Genomic DNA, 24813 nt, shown 5'->3' with positions numbered 1-24813 from the left:
TACAGATATGCCCACTTCGTGAAAATTAATCACGCTGCACACATATGGTTTGTACATTTTCTTGTACGTGCTACACCTCCATAAAAACTTTACTGAAAAAGAAAGAAAAAGCACAAGTCTCCATTCCTCTCCCTACTCACACCCTTGGGCCTTTATTATTTTGCTTCTGTTGCATATGACTGAGTTACCAGGTGGTGGTCTTGAAGCTTTGAAATAAAAATCCTCCAAAGCCTGCACTGTCTTTTCAGTGTTGCTGGCAAATGGGATAAGGCCCACTGAACTTCCCAGCTGCCTGTGAGTCTGGAACCCAGTGGGGAAGTCAAGGCCCAAAGCAGACTCGTCACAGAGGACGCAAGGACCTTGAGTGTCAACTTCGTGTCTCACCCAGCCTTGGATTTCCCAATGCACCTGAAATTCCTGCGCCATAACAGGAATGTAGTTACCCTCCATGGAATGAAAAGTAGTCTCTCTTTAGTTTGAAATCATAGTTTACTTATTTTAATCAAACTGCATTCATATTTTTGGCTTCAGATTGCAAGTCAAGGAAAAATATTGCTGGCCTTAGCAATCATCTGTCTTGGTTCTGTTTGTTTTCTCATTCAGAATGAAATAAGAAACCTAATTTACTCCACTAAATCTGATTACCTATTATGCAGTAAGAGATAGTGACTACCTTAGGAAATCTGTAGTTATGATACTGAGGATATGATATCCTTCTGCTCAAAAAGGTTCGCAGTCTTTATAAAATCAACGGCATCTACTTCATGGAACCACACAGCCATGAACTGTCAACGATCCTCCCGTTACATGAACTTCGGCCATCATAAATACATAGATGTCGTACCTTTTCCTACAGGAATTCTACAGTAGCAAAGGGATGTGAAACTATCAAAAGGAAAATGAACATTTTAACAGAATGGTTAATGGGGGCTATCATCTTTACATACAAAGTTGGTAGGGCATTATGCTAGTATGAAATGGGGCCATTTATTGGGAACTTACTCTGTTCCAGGCATCATGCTCAATCCACAACATAAATTTTCTCATTTAATTCGTACAACCAGCCTATGATGTACTCAGTATTATTATTCCCCCAAAATTACCCGGGAAGAGCTGAGTTTCAGAGAGTTTAGGTTTTTGCTCAAGGTCACACAGCTAGCAGTTGCTGGAGTTGGGGCTCACACACTCTGAACTCCCTGATGCCACAGCTCCCGAGCTAAGCCACTATGCTCCAGTGCTTTTTTGTGGTGAGTCTAGAAAGTCCTCAGTCTGAAGTGCAAATACAGCATGGCAGATTAAGCCAATATGGAAGCCATTCTGCTCTAAACACTTAGACATGCTGGATGAAACAGCAGAACAGTACAAGCATGTTTGAAAACAAAAGAACTTACAGGACAAGACACTAAAAGCCAACATGTACATTTATAGCTAAGTGTAAGAAGCAGATAATCTGGTGCTGTCTGGGGTCTGAATGGGCAAAACAATATTAGCATGAGAAATCAGACTTTAAGCCGAAACTACATGCCACTTAGGAAAAATATTTACTGTAATTTATATGATGTGGAAACTCCTAAATATAAAAACTTACATAACAAGAATTCCCAGGCAGTCGATACGAACAGGATACATGATTGAAACCCAACTGTAAATCTACTGTGAAGAAAAACTCAAGCTCTGTTCTGTTCCCACAGAAATAATAATTAACAGTAAAAATCAATTCATGGCAAAAAATGACAGAACGCATGAGCCAATTATCTCCCAGGAAAGAAACCAGGCAAAAGAGACGAGGAAATTGGTACCCATCCCCCCAAAATTTAAACTACTGAAACAGCCTTAAAAGGCTTTATAATTAAGTATAGAAAATTTAAGAATAAGAATCTATACAAAGGAGGGCACCTGGGTGGCTCAGTGGGTTAAAGCCTCTGTCTTTGGCTCAGGTCATGATCTCGGGGTCCTGGGATCGAGCCCCACATAGAGCTCTCTGCTCAGCGGAGAGCCTGCTTCCTCCTCTCTCTCTGCCTGCCTCCCTGCCTACTTGTGATCTCTCTCTCTGTCAAATAAATAAATAAAATCTTAAAAAAAAAAGAATCTATACAAAGGAGACACAGGTATTTTAAAATCTACTTTCTTGGCAACTTTAAAGTATCCAAGAATGCACAAATTTTAAAAGAAGACAATAATACACCTAAAAATAAATAGAAAGACAACTACATTAAAAATTCAATGGACTCCAAGCATCAGACTAGACACAACCAGAAGGAAATTAATGAACTTGAGTTTAGGGAAATTACCCAGAAGAAAGCATATAAACACAGAGAAGGAAATTTATATCTAGACACGTGTCAGTGAAACCAGAATATCAAAGAAAAGCCCTTTAAAGGCCCTTTGAGATGGGGGAGGGTGGGGGTGGGGTGGGGGGGCAGGCCCACCTACAGAGGTGCAAAGCTAAAATTCGGAGACATGGACCAATATCTTCACAATACTTCAATTTAGGTAGCGTGGAGTTAAATGATCACTGCAGAGTACATAGTAAATAAAACATTTCAGACAAAGAATGAGATCATTTACCACTCCTAGATCATTCCTGAAAAACAAAACAAAACAAACTTCTAAAATACGGTAAAACAAGAAGCAATGGTTTAAAAAAAAACAGTATGTAAACAAACTGGTAAACACCTCATTTACTACAGGCAGCAACAGCAATAATAAAATATTTGGTGGGTTAAAAACACAGCAGAGCTAAAATGTCAGGAAATATCACATGAAAGAGATGGGAGGTAACCCAAGTCACAGGTTCTAAGAGTTTGTTCTGGAGGAGGGAAGAGATCCTGATACATGTACAAGGTTAAGGGTAAATATTTCAAGAAAAGAGTGCATACCTTACATACCAGGAAGGGAGAAAACAGGAATAGAGAAAACTCAATAGGTCCAATTGGAGGAAAAGAAAGGAAGGAAGTGAGGTAGGGAGGGAAGGAAGGAAGGAAGAAGGAAAGAGCACAGGGATAGACAGCCCATAAAATGATGGTAAAAATAATTCTAAGCACAGTAAATTATAAAAGATTAAATCTCCAATAATGGAGATAATAAAAATGCCAAAGCCAGCTGCATTCTATTTATAAGATAAAATCCTTTATTTATAAGATAAAAAAAGAAAGTTGAAAATGGAGGGAAGGGGGAAAACAGGCCTAGGATATGTCACCAAAGAAATGCTGCATCTGCGCTGTTAGCAAACAAAATAGACATTAAAGCATAAAGCGCTTTCCCAGAGAGGGCTATCCAGTTGATCAGAGGAGTGATTTATCAGGATGCTATACCAATCTTGAACGGGGATATCTATGGTAACATAGCTTCCAAATATAAAAAGCAAAGTAAAATGAATGACATGAAGGAGTGGAAAGATCTATAAATCTGGTGAGAGCCTGATATCTAAAAACAGAACAATAGCAACAAAAGTTTAGAACACAATGGACACACTTGAACCAATAGATACACATTAAAATCCCTGTACTCAGCTATTAGAGAATGAAACCTGCTTTCAAAAACATGTGGGCAGGTACCAGAATACAGAACAAGTCTCTGCACAGACCATGTGGTATGCAGACCGCAATGTCATTTAACCAGCAGTCAATAAGGAAAAAAAAAAATAGTCTCAAACCCACATATTTTAGAAAATCTTCAAACAGTACTTAAAAATTTACCAGTTAAAAATATGGTGAAAATTAGAAAATTATCACAGCTGAATAATAATGAAAACTCTATATAAACTGAAATGCAGAGAAAAATTATACATATATATAAAATATATTTATTATATATATGAATGAAGTTACAAAAGCTAAGCATCAAACACGAAATGTTAGAAAATAATAAAGAGTAAAGCCTGAAAACATAGAAGAAGGGATAAGAAGATAAATAAACATAGATAAGAAGCAAAATAAATGAAAGAGAACATCAAAGAAACAACAGAGAAAATCTAACAAACTAAATGATGGTTCTTTGAAAAGGAAAAGAAAACAACATCTCTGTTAGTACTGAGAGTGAGGGAAGGAAGGAGGAAACAATGGAAGGAGGGAGTTAGGGAAGGAGAGAGAGAGAGAGGGAGGGAGAGGGAACAGGGAGAGGAAAGGAGAAGTAGGGAGCAAGAGGGAGGGGGAGGAAGAAAAAGGTAGGGAAAGAAAGAAGGAGGGAGAGTGAGAGAAAGAGGGAGAAGGTGGGAGAGGGAGAGGGTGGCGGAGGGAGAGGGGAGACGGAAGGAGAGGGGGAGGTAGAGAAAGGAAGGGAGAGAGAGAGCAAGAAGGAGTGGGAATAAGGGAAAGAAAGAGGGAGAGAGTGAGAGAGAGGGAAAGAGAGGGAGAGGGAGGGTGGGAGAAGGAAGAGGGGGTGAGAAGAGAAGGTATGGGGGGAAATGGGAGGGGAAGGGAGAGAAAATCACAAATATGGCAGCATTTTTAATCAAAAGAGAAGACTATTAGCAAATGCATGCAATAAACATGAAAAGTGGGATGAAATAGTCAATTTTCTAAGAAATATAATTACCAAAATCATTTCAAAAAGAAATAAAAACACCAAAGATATCTAACCACTGAAGGAATTAATTTAGTAGTTGAAAATTTACTCACACAGGAATAAATAAATAAATAATGTATTGCTTGTTTATCATTTTATGGATAAATTTTACCATAGAAAGAAAGAAGCAGATAATTTAATCTCATACAAAATGTATAAGACCCAAGAAATTTCATGACAATAAAATGACCTTAATAACAAAGCCAAATGACAGTACACGAAAGGAAAAGCATAACCCACTCTTCCTTTTTTTAAACATTCATTTATTGATTTATGGAGGGGAGAGGGCAGAAGGAGAGGGAGAGAGAACCTTTGGCAGACTCCCCACTGAGTGCAGAGCCAGATGCAGGGTTTGATCCCAGGACCCTGAGATTATGAGCTGAGCTGAGATCAAGAATCATGCTTAGGGGCGCCTGGGTGGCTCAGTGGTTAAAGTCTTTGCCTTCGGCTCAGGTCATGATCTTGGGATCCTGGGATCGAGCCTCACATCGGACTCTCTGCTCAGCAGGGAGCCTGCCTCCTTCTCCTCCTCTCTCTCTCTGCCTGCCTCTCTGCCTACTTGTGATCTGTCTGTCAAATAAATAAAAATCTTTAAAAAAAAAAAAAAAAAGAATCATGCTTAGCCAATTGAGCACCAAAGGTGCCCCTAACCCACTCTTCTTTTTGAGAACAGATAGCAACTTCAATATAACACGAGCAAATGGACCTAGAAAGATGGTTTTGATTTTTTGTCTTTTGTAATCATGGAAATGAAAGACTATCCTGAGAAAAAAATGCATGTTTTCACATTAGAGAATCCATCTACCATTAAAGATATAGTATATATGATATGTTTCATGATTTAAATTTTTTAAAAAAATTTACCAATGTAACTCAACATAACAAATTAAAATTATTTTCATAATTAATGTACAAAAAATGTTTTGATAAAATTCAACATCCATTCAAATTTCAAACAATAGTAACAAGAGCAACAAATACCCCTGGAGAGGTTTTCTTTAGCCTAATAAATAGTTAACTATCAAAAATCTAAGGCAACTCGGGAAATGGATAACAGTTATGGTTACACAACATTGCTAATCTACTTAATACTCTTGAACTGTACACTTAAAAATAGTCACAATGGGGGTGGTCTGGCTGGCTCAGTTAGGAAAGCAAGTAACTCTTGATCTTGGGGTGGTGAGTTCCAGCCCCTCTCTCAGTGTAGAGAGTATATAAACAAACAAACAAGTAAACTTAAAAAGAAAATCACTGTCAAAATGTCCTTAAAAATAGTAACAAAGGTAAATTTAATATTATTAATATTTTACTATAATTTAGAAAACAGAAGAATGAAACTCAACCATTCTCTTACACCATACACAAAGATAAACTCTAAATGGATGAAAGATTTCAACATGAGACAAGAATCCATTAAATCCTAGAGGAGAACATAAGCAGTAACCTCTTCAATATCGGCCACAGCAACTTCTTTCAAGACTCATCTCCAAAGACAAAGGAAACAAAAGCAAAAATGAACTTTTGGGACTTCAGCAATATAAAAAGCTTCTGCACAGCAAAGGAAACAGTTAACAAAACTAAGAGGCAACCCACAGAATGGGAGAATATATTTGCAAATGACACTACAGATAAAGGGCTGGTATCCAAGATCTATAAAGAACTTCTCAAACTCAACACCCAAAAAACAAATAATCGAGTCAAAAAACAAGCAGAAAACATGAACAGACACTTCTCCAAAGAAGACTTATGAATGACTAACAGACACATAAAAAAATGTTCAACTACATTAGCCATCAGAGAAATTAAAATCAGAACCACATTGAGATACCACCTTACACCAGTAAGAATGGCAAAAATTAGCAAGGCAGAAATAGCAAGTGTTGGAAAGGATGTGGAGAAAGGGGAACCCTCTTACACTGGTAGTAAGAATGCAAGTTGGTGCAGCCACTTAGGAAAATAGTATGGAGATTCCTCAGAAAGTGAAAAATAGAGCTACTCTGTGACCCAGCAACTGGGCTACTGGGTATTTACCCCAAAGATATAGTGAAAAGAAGGGCCACATGCACCCCAATGTTCATAACAGGAATGTCCACAATAGCTGAACTGTGGAAGAGGCGAGATGCCCTTCAACAGATGAATGGATAAAGAAGATGTGCTCCGTACATACAATGGAATATTACTCAGCCATCAGAAAGGATGAATACCCACCATTTTCACCGACGTGTTGAAACTGGAGGGGATTATGTTGAGTGAATAAGTCAAGCAGGGAAAGACAGTTATCATATGGTTTCATTTGTATGTGGAACATAAGGAATAGCATTAGGAGAAGGACATTAGGAGAAGGAAGGGGAAAATGAAGAGGGGGGAATCAGAAGGTGACATGAACCATCAGAGACTATGGATCCGGGGAAACAAACTAAAGGTTTCAGAGGGGATCAAGGTTGGGGGGATGGGTTAGCCTGATGATGGATATTAAGGAGGGCATGGATTGCATGGAGCACTGGGTGTTATATGCAAACAATGAATCATGGAACACTACATCAAAAACTAATGATGTACTGTATGGTGACTAACATAACATAATACAATGCAATACAATACAATATAATATAATACTATAGCATACCACATGATTTAACTTACCTGGAGAAACTAAAAAATAAGTCAACAAAACAAAACAAAACTCACATTTATAGATGGAGAGAAAAAAAAAAATGGTGGTTGCCAGAGGGGAGGGGATGGGTGGATGAAATGGGTGCAGGGGATCAAGAATTATAAACTTTCAACAATAAAATAAATAAATCATGGGGATTTAATAAATCATAGAGTCAATGACATTGTATTAACTTCATAAGGTGACAGATGGGAGTTAGATTTATTGTGGTGACCATTTCATAATGTCTACACATGTCGAATCACTATGCTGTATAACAGAAACTAATATGATATTGTATGTGAATTATACTTCAATAAAAAAAATCCTGTAGCAAACATCATAGTTAACATGGAATTATTAGAAGAAATTCCTTTAAATTAGGAACAAGATACAGTTGTCTACTCTCACTGCTTCTAGTCAACAATCCAGGTTACTTTTATGCAACAAAATAAGTACAGAGGATATAAAGGAAAATTTTCACAAAGGGTGTTACTGTGTGTGAAAAAAGTCTGAGAGAGGAGGAGAGTCAAGATGATGGAGGAGTAGCAGACTGAGATGACATCAGGTTACAGGAGTTCAGTTAGATAGTTACCAAACCATTCTGAACACCTACAAACCCAACAGGAGATTGAAGAGAAGAAAAGCAGCAATTCTAGGAACAGAAAATCGACCACTTTCTGAAAGGTAGGACATGAAAGAGAAGAGAATCTGAAGCAACAGGAAGATAGACTTGGGGCGGGGGGGGCAGCTCCCGGCCAGTGGCAGAGCAATGGAGCACAAAATCCGAACTTTAGAAGTCTTCTCCACTGAGGGACATCGCTCCAGAGGCTAAGTGGGGGTGGAGCCCTTGAGGGGACAGTGTGGTCTCAGGTCCCGCGGGGTCATGGAAGGATCAGGGGTGGCTGAGTGTAGCTGAGCTTGCAGGTATCAGAGCGGGGAAGCCAGCTACAGAGATGGAGCTGAGGAGGGGCTCTCAGTTTGGGATTACCTTAAACTGTGATCTGCAGCACAGTCGGACCACTGCTCTTTGAGCAGGGACCGCAAAAGTGGCAGATCCGAGGAGATCCCCTCCTTCCTCCTCCAGGAAGAGTGGTGTGGGGGCACAGTGCAGGAATCTGCTGGGTTTGGAGACTCCAAACGGGGCTGTGCACCAGAGACAGAAATGCTCAGTCACAGGCCGGGTGAGCTCAGAGTACAGCCAGAGACCAGGGACATGGGAGGGATTCACTGCTTTTCTCTGAGGGTGCACTGAGAAGTGGGGGCCCAAAGCTCTCTGCTCCTCCAGCCGGAGATTGGGAGACCGCCATTTTCATTCCTGTCCTCCAGAGCTCTACGGAAAGCATTCAGGGAACAAAAACTCCCGAGAGCGAACCTGAACAGATTACTTTGCCTGGCCCCTGCTAAGGGCACGGAAATTCTGCCTCGGGCAAAGATATTTGAGAATCATGGCAACAGGCTCCTCTCCAAGAAGATCATCAAGAATATCCAGCCAAGACCAAGCTCACTGATCAAGGAGAACAGCGGAATTTTAGAGGAGGGAAAGCAAAGCATGGAATACATGGCTTTCTCCCCATGATTCCTTAGTGTTGTAAAGTTAATTAATTTTTTTAAATTTTATTTTTTTCTTATTCTAATTTTTTAGATTTTTCCTCTTTCCTCTTTTAACGTTTTTTAACTAGTGTATCTTAACAATACCTTTCTTTTAAAAAAATCTTTTTAAATCTTCATTATTATAGTCATATTTTATCATTCATTGTATCTAACTTTATTCTGTGTATACATATAGGGTTTTTTCTTCTAAAAAATTTTGGGATACAATTTCTTCTAATAGAGCAAAAGATATCCTATCTAGCACAGGGCTTTGTTCTACCTCTAGCTAAGCAAATTCTCTCCACTTTCTTTTTCTTTCTTTTTCCAACCAACATATCTTATCAATTCCTTTTTTTAGAATTTTTTTTTAATTTTCATCTTTACATTCATATTCCATCCCTTTATCTTGTTTACCCTTATTTTTATATATATGTAAGTTTTTCTTTCTTTAAAATCTTGGGAGGTAGTTTCTTCTAAGAGACCAAAATACACCCAAAATCAAGTGGGTGGTTCTGTTCTATTCACCAGTCTAATATATATATATATATTTTTTTTAATTTCTTTTTAACCCTTTCTTCTCCCCCCAGTTTGGGGTCTCTTCTGAATTGGTTAGTGTATGTTTTTCTGGGATCTTTGCCACCCTTTTAGTATTTTATTCTCTCATTCATATATTTTTATCTGGATAAAATGACAAGGTGGAAAAACTCACCACAAAAAAAAAAAAAAAAAAGAACAAGAGGCAGTACCAAAGGCTAGGGACCTAGTCAATATGCATATTGGTAATATGTCAGATCTAGAGTTCAGAATGATGATTCTCAAGGTGCTAGCTGGGCTTGAAAAGGGCATGGAAGATAAGAGAGAAACCCTGTCTGCAGAAATAAAAGCCCTTTCTGGAGAAATAAGAGAATTAAAATCTAACCAAGCTGAAATCTAAAAAGCTATTAATGAGGTAAAATGAAAAATGGAGGATCTTACTGCTAGGATAAATGAGGCAGGAGAGAGGATAAATGATATAGAAGACCAAATGATGGAGAATAAAGAAGCTGAGCAAAAGACAGACAAACAACTACTGGACCACGAGGGGAGAATTTGAGAGATGAGTGATACCACAAGATGAAACAATATTAGAATAATTGGGATTACAGAAGAAGAAGAAAGGCGGGGGGCAGAAGGTATATTGGAGCTAATTATTATACAGAATTTCCCTAAGATGGCAAGGGGAACAAGCATCAAAATCCAGGAGGCACAGAGAACCCCCCTCAAAATCAATAAAAATAGGTCTACACCCCATCATCTAATAGTAAAACTTACAAGTCTTAGTGACGAAGAGAAAATCCGGAAAGCAGCTCGGGACAAGAAGTCTGTAATATACTATGGTAGAAATATGAGATTGGCAGCAGACTTATCCACAGAGACCTGGCAGGCCAGAAAGAACTGGCATGATATATTCAGAGCACTAAATGAGAAAAACATGCAGCCAAGAATACTATATCCAGCTAGGCTATCACTGAAAATAGAAGGAGAGATAAAAAGCTTCCAGGACAAACAAAAACTAAAAGAATCTGTAAACACCAAACCAGCCCTACAGGAAATATTGAGAGGGGTCCTCTAAGCAAAGAGACAGCCTAAAAGTAGTAGAGCAGAAAGGATCAGAGACAATATACAGTAACAGTCACCTTACAGGCAATGCAATGGCACTAAATTCATATCTTTCAATAGTTATCCTGAATGTAAATGGGCTAAATGGCCCAATCAAAAGACATAGGGCATCAGAATGGATTAAAAAAACAAAACCCATCAATATGCTGTCTACAAGAAACTCATTTTAGACCCAAAGACACCTCCATATTTAAAGTGAGGGGATGGAAAACAATTGGGATGCTAATTTTGATGCTAATGGACATCAAAAGAAAGCTGGGGTGGCAATCCTGATATCAGATAAATTATATTTTAAGCTAAAGGCCATAAGAGATGAGAAAGGACACTACATCATACTCAAAAGGTCTGTCCAACAAGAAGATCTAATAATTTTAAATATCTATGCCCCTAACATGGGAGCAGCCAACTATATAAACCAATTAATAACAAAATCAAAGAAACACATCAACAGTAATACAATAGTAGTCAAGGACTTTAACACCCCCCTCACTGAAATGGACAGATCATCCAAGCAAAGATCAACAAGGAAATAAAGGCTTTAAATGACACACTGGACCAGACGGACATCACAGATATATTTGGAACATTCCATCCCAAAGCAACAGAACACACATTCTTCTCTAGTGCACATGGAACATTCTCCAGAATAGATCACCTCCTGGGTCACAAAGCAGGTCTCAACTAGTACCAAAAAATTAGGATCATTCCTTGAATATTTTCAGACCATAATGCTCTGAAGCTAGAACTCAATCACAAGAGGAAAGTTGGAAAGAATCCAAATACGTGGAGGCTAAAGAGCATCCTACTAAAGAATGAATGGGTCAACCAGGAAATTAAAGAATTGAAAAAATTCATGGAAACAAATGATAATGAAAACACAACTGTCCAAAATCTATGGGACATAGCAAAGGCAGTCCTGAGAGGAAAGTATATAGCGATACAAGCTTTTCTCAAGAAACAAGAAAGGTCTCAAATACACAACCTAACCCTACACCAAAAGGAGCTGGAAAAAGAACAGCAAAGAAAGCCTAAACCCAGCAGAAGAGAAATCATAAAGATCAGAGCAGAAATCAATGAAATAGAAACCGAAAGTATAGTAGAACAAATCAATGAAACTAGGAGCTGTTTCTTTGAAAGAATTTATAAGATTGATAAATCCCGGCCAGGTCCTTTCTAGAGAAAGGACCCAAATAAATAAAATCATGAATGAAAGAGGAGAGATCACAACCAACACCAAAGAAATACAAACAATTATAAGAACATATTATGAGCAAATATACGCCAGGAAATTAGACTATCTGGAAGAAATGGATGCATTCCTAGAGACATATAAACTACCAAAACTGAACCAGGAAGAAATAGGAAACCTGAACAGACCCATAACCAGTAAGGAGATTGAAGCAGTCATCAAAAATCTCCCAATAAACAAGAGCCCAGGGCCAGACACCTTCCCAGGGGAATTCTATCAAACACTTAAAGAAGAATTAATACCTATTCTCCTGAAACTGTTTAAAAAAATAGAAATGGAAGGAAAACTTCCAAACTCATTTTATGAGGCCAGCATTACCTTGATCCCAAAACCAGACAAAGACCCCATTTAAAAAGAGAATTACAGACCAATATTCTTGATGAGCACAGATGCAAAAATTCTCACCAAAATACTAGCCAACAAGATCCAACAGTACATTAAAAGATTATTCACCACAACCAAGTGGGATTTATTCCAGAGCTGCAAGGTTGGTTCAACATCTGCAAATCAATCAATGTAATACAATACATTAATAAAAGAAAGGTTAAGAACCATATGATACTCTCAATAGATGCTAAAAAAGCATTTCACAAAGTACAGCATCCTTTCTTGATCGAAACTCTTCAAAGTGTTGGGATAGAGGGTACATACCTCAATATCATCAAAGCCATCTATGAAAAACCCACAGTGAATATCATTCTCAATGGAGAAAAAGTGAGAGCTTTTCTGCTAAGGTCAGGACCATGGCAAGGATGTCCATTATCATACTGCCATTCAACATAGTACTAGAAGTCCTAGCCTCAGCAATCAGAAAACAAAAAGAAATTAAAGGCATCTGAATTGGCAAAGAAGAAGTCAAACTATCAGTCTTTGCAGATGATATGATACTTTACGTGGAAAACCCAAAGGACTCCACTCCAAAACTGTGAGAACTCACACAGGAATTCAGTAAAGTGTCAGGATATAAAATCAATGCACAAAAATCAGCTGCATTTCTATACACCAACATTAACACAGAAGAAAGAGAAATTAAGGAGTTGATCCCATTTACAATTGCACCCAAAACCATAAGACATCTAGGAATAAACCTAATCAAAGAGACAAAGAATCTATACTCAGAAAACTATAAAGTACTCATGAAAGAAATTGAGGAAGACACAAAGAAATAGGAAAACGTTCCATGCTCATGGAATGGAAGAACAAATATTGTGAAAATGTCTATGCTACCTAAAGCAATCTACATGTTTAATGCAATCCCTATCAAAATACCATCAATTTTTTTTCCCAAGAAATGAACAAATAACCCTAAAATTTATATGGAACCAGAAAAGACCTCAAACAGCCAGAGGAATGTTGGAAAAGAAAGCCAAAGTTGGTGGCATCACAATTCCAGACTTCGAGCTTTTTTACAAAGCTGTCGTTATCAAGACAGTATGGTACTGGCACAAAAACAGACACCCAGATCAATGGAACAGAAGAGAGAGCCCAGAAATAGACCCTCAACTCTATGGTCAACTAATCTTTGACAAAGCAGGAAGGAATGTCCAATGGAAAAAAGACAGTCTCTTCAACAAATGGTATTGGGAAAATTGGACAGCCACATGCAGAAGAATGAAACTGGACCATTTCCTTACACCACACACGAAAATAGACTCAAAATGAATGAAAGACCACAATGTAAGAAAGGAATCCGTCAAAATCCTTGAGGAGAACACAGGCAGCAACCTCTTCGACCTCAGCCGCAGCAATTTCTTCCTAAAACATCACCAAAAGCAAGGGAAACAGGGCAAAAATGAACTATTGGGACTTCATCAAGATCAAAAGTTTTTGCACAGCAGAAGAAAGAGTCAGCAAAACCAAAAGACAACTGACAGAATGGGAGAGAATATTTGTAAACAATATATCAGATAAAGGGCTAGTATCTAAGGAACTTAACAAACTCAACACCCAAAGAACAAATAATCCAATCAAGGAATAGGCAGAGGACATGAATAGACATTTCTACAAAGAAGACATCCAGATGGCCAACAGGCACATGAAAAAGTACTCAACATCACTTGACATCAGGGAAATACAAATCAAAACCACAATGAGATACCACCTCACACCAGTCAGAACGGCTAAAATTAACAAGTCAGGAAACAACAGATGCCGGCAAGGATGCGGAGAAAGGCAAACCCTCCTACGCTGTTGGTGGGAATGCAGGTTGGTGTAGCCACTCTGGAAAACAGCATGGAGGTTCCTCAGAAAGTTGAAAATAGAGCTACCTTATGACCTAACAAGCGCACTACTGAGTATTTACCCTAAAGATACAAATGTAGTGATCTGAAGAGGCACATGCACCAATGTCTATAGCAGCAATGTCCACAATAGCCAAACTATGGAAAGAACCTAGATGTCCATCAACAGATGAATGGATAAAGAAGATGTGGTATATACATACAATGGAATACTATGCAGCCATCAAAAGAAATGAAATCTTTCCATTTGCAACGACATGGATGGAACTAGAGGGTATTATGCTGAGCAAAATAAGTCAATCAGAGAAAGACAATTATCATATGATTTCCCTGATATGAGGAATTTGAGAGGCAAAGTGGGGGATTTGGGGGGTAGGGAAGGAAAAAATGAAACAAGATGGGATTGGGAGGGAGACAAACCATAAGAAACTCTTAATCTCAAAAAACAAACTGAGGTTTGCCAGGAGGAGGGGGGTATGGAGAGGGTGGCTGGGTTATGGATATTGGGGAGGGTATGTGCTATGGTGAGTGCTGTGAATTGTGTAAGACTGACAATTCACAGACCTGTACCCCTGGGGCAAATAATACATTATATGTTAATTTAAAAAAATTCTGAGAGAAGCGATACACAAACTATTAAATCTAAAAGAGTATTTAGCAACTGGATACAAGATTTTCAATATACAGAGTTGTTCTCATATTCTAACAATTATCAATTAGAAAATGCAGTTTTAAATATATGCCATTTCTGATAGCAGGAAAAACTATATGTTTTCAAGGTATAAATCTAACATAAAATTATAAAACTCTATGAAAAGACATGTAAATAAAGAGACATACTAAGTTTATAAATGTAAAGTTCCAGTATTATACAAGATAGCAATTATCTTCAAATTAATCTATAACTTACAGCAATTTTAATCAAAACTATGTCATAATTCTTGGAAATTAACAAGCTGATTATAAAATTAATATCAAAGAGGAGAGAAAAAAATAGCCATGACAACTTAGAAGAATATGGAAAAGATATTTGTTCTCCTAAATATAAAATCGTATTATAAAGCTCTAATAATTAAAGAGCTATGGTATTGACATCAGTACTGACAAACCATAAAACCTGGAAACAGACCTGCATACAGATGGGAACTCACCCTATATGACACAGGTGCCACAATAAATCAACTGGAACAACAACAAAAAAAGACCATTCAATAAGCAGTGCTGGTTGACAGGGAACTATATTGAAAAAGATGAAATTAGATGCTACCTTATGGCACACACAAATAAATTCAAGAGAGATTCAAGTCCTGAAGGTGAAAGTCAACATTGGAAGTATTTGGAATAAAACGATTTGAGAATACCACTATGACATGAGGGCACAAACTAATTTCTTAAAGCACAAGTGCACAAATCATAGAACAGAAGAATAAATTAGACTACATTAAAATAAAGGCAAAGGAAAATTTATGCATCTAAAGACATTACAAAAGATGAGGAGTCAGACGAAGGACTAGGAAGACACATATGTAAAGCATACAACTGGAAAGAAATTGCACCCAAAAACTAGAACACCAAACCAGTAAGAGTGGATTCATCACCCAACAGGCAACTGCCAACAGAAATGAAGGGTAAAGAAACCCAAATGATCACTAAAACCATTTAAAAAAAGCCCAATGTCATTAGGAATCAGGGAAATGCCTAGTAAGTGACCAAGACTCGTTCCCCAGATGGCAGATTCCAGTGACTCCTAAAGATTTGATGCCTCCAGGAAAGATACAGAAGGATTTTTCCCAACAGATGGTTGAAATGACCAACCATCAACTGGGAAAACACCAATTAGTACTTTTTCCAACCAGCAATAAACTCAACTAAAAACCTTGTCTATTCTAGGATACATTCTCAAGCATTTTGAACCTTTCCCAAGTCCTAAATGATCTAACAAAGCCAAGTGACGTTTTTTCCAAGCCAGTAGAAACACCTCCTCACACAAGAGGGCCACCATGTTTCCACCTCTCACTGTGATCGTGAGCACGCGGACACATTGGGAGTTCTACACTGAGCAGAAAGGAGGCGGGAGGCTTACTTGGAGCAGTCTTCACAAGCAATGTTCCCTGAGGTTTCCTTGATGGTGCGCTCAGAGACAAATGCTGGATATTCAGTATCACAAGGCTCCAGGGTCTGTTTCAATTTCTGGGCTGTAGGGATAGGAAAAAAAAGAAAAAGTAAAAAAGATAAAGAACAAAGGCACAGGCTTTCTTGTGACTGGTAGCCCACAGTAACTCAGAACACAGTTTTCCTCCTGCCGTGCTGTGATTTTTCTAGGCATAGCATAATGCATTATTTTCTAATTAGTCAAGTGATTTCATCTGCCAAGCAACTCTATAAGCTATAATTCCTCAAGCCGTTGTGTTGGCTTCATCCACTATCATTTATGCATCACAAGAATACTTTCTGGGACAATATCAGTGAACGGGTCTCTGACTTCAGACTTACTTGAACTCAGCAATAACACATATGTGTATTGGAATAAATGTATAAAATAGAAGTTACACCATATTATTTAGGGTGAGACAAAGGTCATGATACAATTGCATGGTTTTATGACAGAAACAAAATTGAAGTATGGAATAGTAAAATACGTAATGTCTTTGAACCACAGCCATATAACTGATCTTACTCTTATGAAGTTCCTTGTCCACGAATGCAGCTAGATAACCCTGGTACATGGATGGGTACCTAGTAGGAACTAGGTAATGTTTCGGCGGTTGATAAAATAATGTAAACGAGTTATGTCCAGTGGGCAAGTTCCAGAAACTCTTTAAGTTTCAATTTTTTTTCAATGTCTAAATTGGGGCTAACCCAGTCCCTCTAACAGAGGGTGATTTGAGAAGTAAATGAAACATTATATGTTGAGTACTTAGTAGAGTACTTGGAACATAATGAGTGCTGCGTGAATGTCAGTTAATAATAATAATAAATGGTAACAACAGTAACCAATAACAATAAGAACAACAACAGTAGCATTCTAATGATGCCATCGTAATACTAAAATGATGATGATGGTAGATACTGTAACATAGTGGTTAAGGGTGAAGACTGAAAGTCAGAGAAGTTTGGAGTATAAATCCCCGGCTCCATTGCTTCTGGCTAATCCTCAGTATTCTCATCTGCAAAATGGAAATGGCAATAGTATGGGTCCTTGTCACAGGACTGGTCACTCATTAATATCTTACCAGTAGGGGGCGCCTGGGTGGCTTAGTCGGTTAAGGATCCGACTCTTGATTTCTGCTCAGATCATGAACTCAGCGTTCTGAGATGGAGCCCTGCCTTGGGCTCCACACTGGATGGGAGCCCGTTCACGATTCTCTCTCACCCTCTCCCTCTGCCCCTCCCACTCCTCTAAAAAAAAAAAGATCTTATCAGTAGAATGTTCATAGGTTTCCATGACCCAAACTTTGTACAAAGGTTGTGGCTGATATTTTATATGGAAATATAAACACCTATTTATAAATATAGAATATATAATTTACATTTTCAACTCCCAAACTTGGTAGGATTTTAACAAAATGCTGTTTGGACAAAATCTCAAGTTATATTCCCAATGCAGTTGGTTAGATGTCAGAAGCCCGGCGACATTTCATTTCATTCATTCATCAGAAGCCCGACAAAACATGTCACATTTTGTGAAATGGCCGTGGGGTTGCTGCCGGCACTAAGTGGGCCAGCACAGGATTGCTAAGTGCAAAAGGAGCCCTTGGTAACCACCAGATATTTGTTGGCTGATTAGGAAGCCATGTTCCAAGCATGTATATTCTAATGTGACTTTTTTAAAAATAGGCTTTTCCCTAAGCGTTAATTATTTTGAGGAAATTGATTGGGGGCTTGGGGTTAAAGCATAATTCATTGTCATTTTTCTCCTCTCAAAGGAGAAGAAGAAAGTGGATTCAATCAGCTTTTTAAAATATGTATGACCTGTGATTTTTCAGAAACTGGTCACTGACATGAAAGGCACGATGCCCACGCCAAGGCACGGAGTTGTTCTGAGTAATGAACCGACCAAGGCAGGCACGGCTCTTCACCAAGGGCCGCGTGTGCTCACTTCCACATACATGCAGGTGCAGACATGCAAACAGCCTTCACGAGTCGCTAGCTCTGGAGCGTGTCACCACCCACATGCCAGGAGCTGGACTAATCACATAGCAGCGAAGGGCACTAACTAAGGGGCACGAATCTTGGCACCGCTGTGGGACAGCAGGTGAGTTCAATCTCTTGATGCCTCCGTGTTCTCCTCTGTAAAATGGGAATAAGACAGAATAACCTCACATGGTTGTGTGAGAGTCAGACACATTCATGCCTGGCCAGCGGCGGGTGCACTGTGAGGGTCTCTCTAACCCAACACGCTTCCTGCCACGTGACTGCGTGTTATTACGCCGAATCGTCAGAAACGGTGGGCCTTTCTGAAGCACCACTTTTTGGTTAGAAAAGGCCAATGACTACCTCCCAGAGTCCTGGCTTCACTGCAGGGACAGCATGGGCGAGTGTCATGCTCCCAACAGCCTGGGTCCCTGACCCTGCCTGTCTCCCCTCCCCTCCCCCGTGCCCTGAGGTGCTGGCTCATGCAAGTGTCAACACAAGCTTGCTGAATATATGAATAATTCCCCTGAAAGGCGTTTTTCAGGCAAACAGACAAAGGGAATGTAAGCATCTCAGGCCCTCATGACAAATCACCTGCCTTCAAGGGGAAGGTAAGGTCAGTTTTAGGAAGCCCAGGGTTAAACAGCCCCAGCACAGAGCAGGGGCACCTGGTGGAAACATCGTTCCCTTCCACTTTCTTCTCCACTGCCTCTGATTTTGTCAGGAGGACAGCTTTGTCGGATGCTAGGGAGTTTTTCCCACCTTTCTTTCTTTTTCATTATCCTTTCATTTGCTCTCCCCCACCCCACCCCCGCCTTTTTTTTTTTTTTTTTTTTTTTAATTTGGGGAGGCCACCCATAAAGCTCAGAGCATCTGGCTACAATTTGGTCACACTTTTTATTTTCATGGTTCTTGTGTTCGCAATTGACTCCTTTGAGTAGCAAGTGAGAGCGACTTTCCATTGGGGAAACTTCCTTTTAATATTTAAATTATTCGAATTTCAAAAAGAGTGAGTCCCTTAAAATGAAATAAAGATCAAGTAAAAAAACAAAACAAAACCCAAACAACGCGGATTATAAGTGGATACGGTTCACGTATGCAGATGGCACATAATAAGCTCATGTTGGTAACGGCTACGCTTATTAAGAAATTGCTACATGCCAGATGCTGTTCTGCTTTACATGTATTAATTTATTTAACAGTAAAACATGCCAAAATGAAAAAGAAGAATAAACTATAAGGTGGGAATCTTTTTTTTTTTTTTTTTTTTTGCAGGTTAGTGAATGGAAGACAACTGAATGAATTGCCCAAATTCATCCAGTGAGTATGTGACAGAGCCAAAATTTGAACTTGGGCCTTCTGGCTCCAGCACACATATATTTAACTGCTCTGTGAAGTTCGGCCAATGAAAGGAAGGAAGGAAGGTCTTTGGGGCGGGCTGAGATAGGCAGCACACATGATTTAAATGGGCCCGATAATTGCACCATCTCTAATTGTAATTGTCTGGGCCCAGTTACTATGGAACGAGTCCAGCGCTCTCAATGGTGAGGCTCATTTGGCTCAGATCCTTCCTGGAGATGAAATTGTGTTCCTTTCGCAAGGCACCCATACTGATGTGGCGATAAACCCTCGTCAACTCTGTTTGCAATACGACTATAGACTGGCTGCAAGTCGTCTGCTGGGCTTCTGGGCCACATGCGAATTATCGTATAAAACCATGGCCACATTTAATCTAAATAACATGGTTTACGATGAAGACCTTCCTTTGTCTGGAGCGCTATGGACACCGCATATATTTGCCGGTCGTTACTGCTCATCTATGCCATTCTGAACCGATCTGGCTGCCAGGGATCTCCTGAGTGCTGTTTTAGCCACTGGGCATTTACATCACATTATCTTACAAAGGTGGAGGTACTAGAGGTCATGAAGTTCAGCTGGGCTGATTCCTTGTTGTAGGGAAAACTAGGGTTCAGAAAGCAGACATGGCCTGCCTGGAGTCCCCCGGAGAGAGGCTCACCATGACCATCATCTACTTAAACACCAAAACTACCATCACCACCTTCATAGCCCATACCCACGAAGCACTCACCCCATGCCAAACACACCGCTAAGCCCTTTGCCTGGATGGAGTCCTCACCGTCATGCAGTGAGGAAGGCCTGCCGCTCTCCTGTCTTCACAGATGGACAAACTACAGCCCAGAGAAATTAAGTGACACTGCCTGCCCCAAGTCACGTTGCCGTAAGCTCGGGAGCCCAGACCTGCTTGTGCGCGGTCACGTTGTGGGGCCGCCATTCTGCACCGTTACACCGCTCTACCTCCCGTCCCCATGAGGCCGGCGGCCCCAGGCCAAAGCCGTGACCTACCACTCACTCACAATGAAGCACCCAATGGAGCAGCCACACAATTGAATTTCTTTAATTTTCCCTTAGCAACAAATGTCCCTGATGAGAATAACTGACTGAGGTTCACAGTAATTATGGGCAGACAACTGGGAATGAATAGAGTTGCCATTTGAAAAGCTTTCCTCTTCTTTTGTCTCTGTGAATGCACCCCCATTCATACTCAGTGCCAGCAAGCTCCGTTCTTTGTGCAACTTCGCCAAAATGATACCTTTGTGATAATCAAGCAGAAATGGGCTTCCACAGTCCCCTTCATTAAGGAAATGAAGCAGATAAACAGTGTAATTATGGATTCCATTTTTAGCTAAACAAAGATGTATGTCTCAGCCCAGGGTCTTTATCTAGCGAGGGAATGGTAAAATTAGAATGAAGAAACCTTGCAAGTCAATAGTGCTGTGAAACTTTTCGCTCCTTATGCTCTGGGTCTGAGAATTTCCATTTTCCTTTAACAAAGATACCCAGCTGATAGCAGCCCCAGCCCGAGGACATGCTCCCCTGTTCGATTCTTTTCTCCATCTGTGAAATGGAAAAAGGCAGCTCTGCCTAGCAGAGGCCTACAGGCCTGAATGAGACGATCCGCATACAGCAGCCAGAATCACACAGGGTCCAAGAAGGCGGGCTGTCTTGCTCACTGCCATCTAGCTGAGCTCTTGGTTCACATCTGAGCCCATCATCTAGTAGCTGTCTGACTCATGCAGCTCAGAAAGGGTTAGTGACAAATTCCAGCAGTTCCTACCTCTCAGGGATGATGAAGGGATCTGAAGACGGTCAAGTGCCCGCACTCCGGAAATGGGAAAGCACTCACTGTATGTTAGCACATGGTGTGGTGACGACACAATCGTTTGACAAGGTCTATCTCCAGTCTGGGGGCAGGTCTCACATTGTGGCAAAAGGGCAACATGACTTGGAATTATCTATTAAGGAACTTTTTAAAATGCTTCTAAAACATAACACAGAGAGCTTAAGGATCACATAATTGCTCTTAGCTGAAATTCTGCCTGCTGTTGGTCCTGGTACAGGGGGATTAGGGGGAGGGGATGTGAAACTTCAGAATGCGGACCTTCGTACATTTCTGTAAGCATCATGAGTGCAAAGACCATATCCTTCTTCTTCTTCTTCCTTTTTTAAGGTTATTTATTTATTTGAGAGTGAAGGAAAAGCACAAGAAGGGGGTAGGTCAGAGGGAGAAGCAGACTCCCCACAGAGCAGGTAGCCCATTGTGGGACTCAATCCTGGGACCCCGGGGTCATGACCTGAGCTGAAAGCACAGGCTTAACAGACTGAGCCACCCAGGTGCCCCATATCCTTCTTCTTTATTCTGCCTCCCCTACCCCATCCTCTTTGGTCTTACACCAGGGTTTCCCAACAGTGGCACTACTGATTTTGAGTAGGATCATTCTTTGTGGTGTGGGGCTGTGTCCTAGGATGTTTAGCTGCTTCCCCAGCTTCTACCCACTGGCTGTCAGTAGCGCCCCTCCACCCCCCCCGCCCCCTCATCACCCCCAGTTGTGACGATCAAAAATGTCTCCAAACATGGCAATGACTCCTGGGAGAAAAAAATCCGCCCCGCCTCCTCCAGTCCCCCTGGTTGAAACCACTGGTCTGAGCAAAGATCACAGTGACTGCACAGTCACATCAACAAAGACTTTTAAACTGATTGTCAAATCTGAAGGACCCAAACAGGAGCGTGGGCAGATGCCTGCGGCAACAGGTTATGGGGAAGGGAAGCAGGCCAGGGGGAGAATGGGGGGAATGGGGATGCCGGCTGGCATGAGAAGATGGGCCATCCTCACGCTTACCACGGAAGCTCCACAGCCAAAGGTGGGCAGGCATACGGTTAGGAAGAGGAATGCCAAAAGGATCAGCCTGCTGCCCTCCGCACTGAATACACTCCTTCCACAGAGCCAGGTTCTCAGCCACAAAAGCCACTGAGGCCCAAAGGTATGCACCGCCCACCGCGTGGGGTGCGCTGCCTCGGGGCCTCGTCTGCGCATGCGCTGTGTGCACCGCCTAACCCATCTCTCACACAGGTTGGGTTCTCGGTAACTTCTGTGGACCAATTGGGAAACCAGAGCCCAGAGAGATCAAGAGACTTGCCCAGGAGGGAGCAGCTAGCAAGCAGCAGAGGAAGGCTGCCTGGAGAGCGCAAAGCCAGTTTGGAAGTCCAGGGGACTTGTCCCCAGACACTTCGGGCTGCGGTGAGAGCGGCCCTATGACCAGCTTGTAGTTCATTCTCTTGTCCTCTATTGATCTTCCTTCTTCTGTCCCTCCCTTTTCATCTCATCTAAACATTTTCATCCCTAACAGTAAAATTGTGGAGAAGCCTATGGAATAAGAAAAGCAAACAGAAGAAGGAAGCAAGCACTCATTTGGTAGAACCCTTCTCAGCTCTCACTTTCAAATCACGTGCAGTTTTCAAACAAAGTAGGTTTGTGTTATAGGTAGAATTTTCTTGGGGGACATAATAGTCTTCCCTTCCTAATTCATAGTTTGTTCTCTGCTTATTGACTCCCTGCTGGCTATACTGATTGCTGACCCTAATTAAATCCATAACCCCTTCTCCCCCATCACTGGATGCTTTTCTGGGGGTATATACAGTTCTGTATATTGTTTATCTTACTATATTACTTAATTTCATGAACATTTTTGATCCCATTGAAAAGATCTGTTTTCAGAAACAGAATCTTGTTAAAAGGTTTTCTCTGCCTCTCTGTGGATTGGCTGTTATTTATTTTGAATTGTTTCTATTATTCAGCATTTAAAGAGTTACCAGTATTTGCAGTCCTCGGTTCCTTAGTGACAATCATCCTGTCCTAGAACCCTTGGCTCTGACCCCAGTTTATTTTCCTAGGCTAGATTTTCTCAAAGTGGGGTTGTGGACCTTCAAAGCAGGTCCTAACCCAACAGGAAGGGGAAAGTATGGAGCTCACACACTGAGGGTCACCAGGACTGTGTGTGTGTGTGTGTGTGTGTGTGTGTGTGTGTGTGTGTGTGAATGAGAGAGAGCAGGTCACAGAGATGCTGTTCCGCTGTGTTCTCAGCTTTTCGGGATGGGGCCAACCCCAAACACACTTGGATTCGGTTCACTGTAATCAGAGTCCATCCGGTGCAGCTGTGTGCCTGGGACCACCTCTCTGTAGATGTCCCTCCATGTCATCTTCTAACAAGAAATGAGGGAGTTCCTGAATTTAGGCAACAGAGGCCTATTTGTAAATTATAAAGCCTTGATGACAGTGGCAATAGTGGTCACACCCGACGTTAAGGACAGTTAGGGTATTCAGTAAGCAAACACTGTGCACCTGCTATGTGCTGAGCAACATTAGGTGCTAAGGGATAACAGTGGCTGTCAGGCATAGCTCCGACCATCAAGAAACTCTCGTGTGAAGCCAACAAAGCGAGACAATAGTGGTGCAGAAGAGCTGGAGACATAAATAGGTGAGCTGACTGGGATGGGAGCAAGGAGGACATGCTGCTAACTCTTCCTGGGAGAATCGTGGGAATCCTCCCCGACCGGGATCTTAAGGGATGGGAGAGGAAATGTCAGATTGAAATATATCCAGCATCTGGGGAAGGCTGAGACAATTTTCATCTACCTCTTTGAAAAAGATAATTTAAAAATAATCATAATAAAAATGGTAGCCATCTGGTCTACTGCCGGTTCCCGTCATCCCAGGTAAGCAAATGAACATGCATGAACACACGCAGGAAAGAAAGAGCAGAGCGTTATCTGAGAAACAGCGTGGGACGGAGCAGGTGGGGCAGACGGCTATGAGACGGCCCTCATTAAAGAGCCCTGGCTTTGTAGGGCATGGGGACTTGAGTCGTCAGTCAATGCTGTCAGTGCTGGTATCCTAAGTTAATTACAGCTGTCATTTTTTTAGGGCTAATTATGTTCCAGTCACCATGCTCAGCACAGAGTATGATTTATCGTTAAACACACACATGATAGGAGGTAAATATGTGCTGTGTCTCCCATTTTGCTTACTATGGGGAAACTGAGTCTTGAAGAGATAAGCTAACTTGCCAAAGGCAAACCAGGAAACCAGCAGTGAAATCCCTACTGATCCACCTCTGCAACTCATACCTCTAAGAGTTCCTACTAATTACTGCTCAAATCACTGAAGGCTTTGAGCAGGGAGAGTAATAGGATTAGATTTATATATTACGAGGATAATCATGCAAAATGATCAAACAAACAAAAAACCAGAGTGGTTATCCATTCACTCAGCCTGAAAGAGGCGATGTGTCTCCCTCCTATTTTAAACACTGCCCACGAGCTTTTTGGAGAATTCATCTGTGCAATGTTATAACCTCAAAGT

General features: G+C 40.7%; 1 protein-coding gene across 1 annotated transcript in view; it reads right to left on the bottom strand.

Annotated features, from left to right (window-relative positions):
• The window catches only part of LOC111144138 (calcium voltage-gated channel auxiliary subunit alpha2delta 3), an 868443-nt gene that overhangs the window by 42318 nt on the left and 801312 nt on the right, over nucleotides 1-24813 (bottom strand). Inside the window, exon 35 of the mRNA XM_022498297.1 lies at nucleotides 16044-16155. Within this exon, the coding sequence (XP_022354005.1) occupies nucleotides 16044-16155 (112 nt within the window). The remainder of the gene's footprint in view (nucleotides 1-16043; nucleotides 16156-24813) is intronic.

The sequence above is a fragment of the Enhydra lutris genome, unplaced genomic scaffold, assembly GCF_002288905.1.
Source record: "Enhydra lutris kenyoni isolate GAN:26980312 unplaced genomic scaffold, ASM228890v2 scaffoldscaffold10, whole genome shotgun sequence".
NCBI lineage: Eukaryota > Metazoa > Chordata > Mammalia > Carnivora > Mustelidae > Enhydra > Enhydra lutris.
Note: the sequence above shows the minus strand (reverse complement) of the source record. Positions and strands in the feature narration are given on the sequence as shown.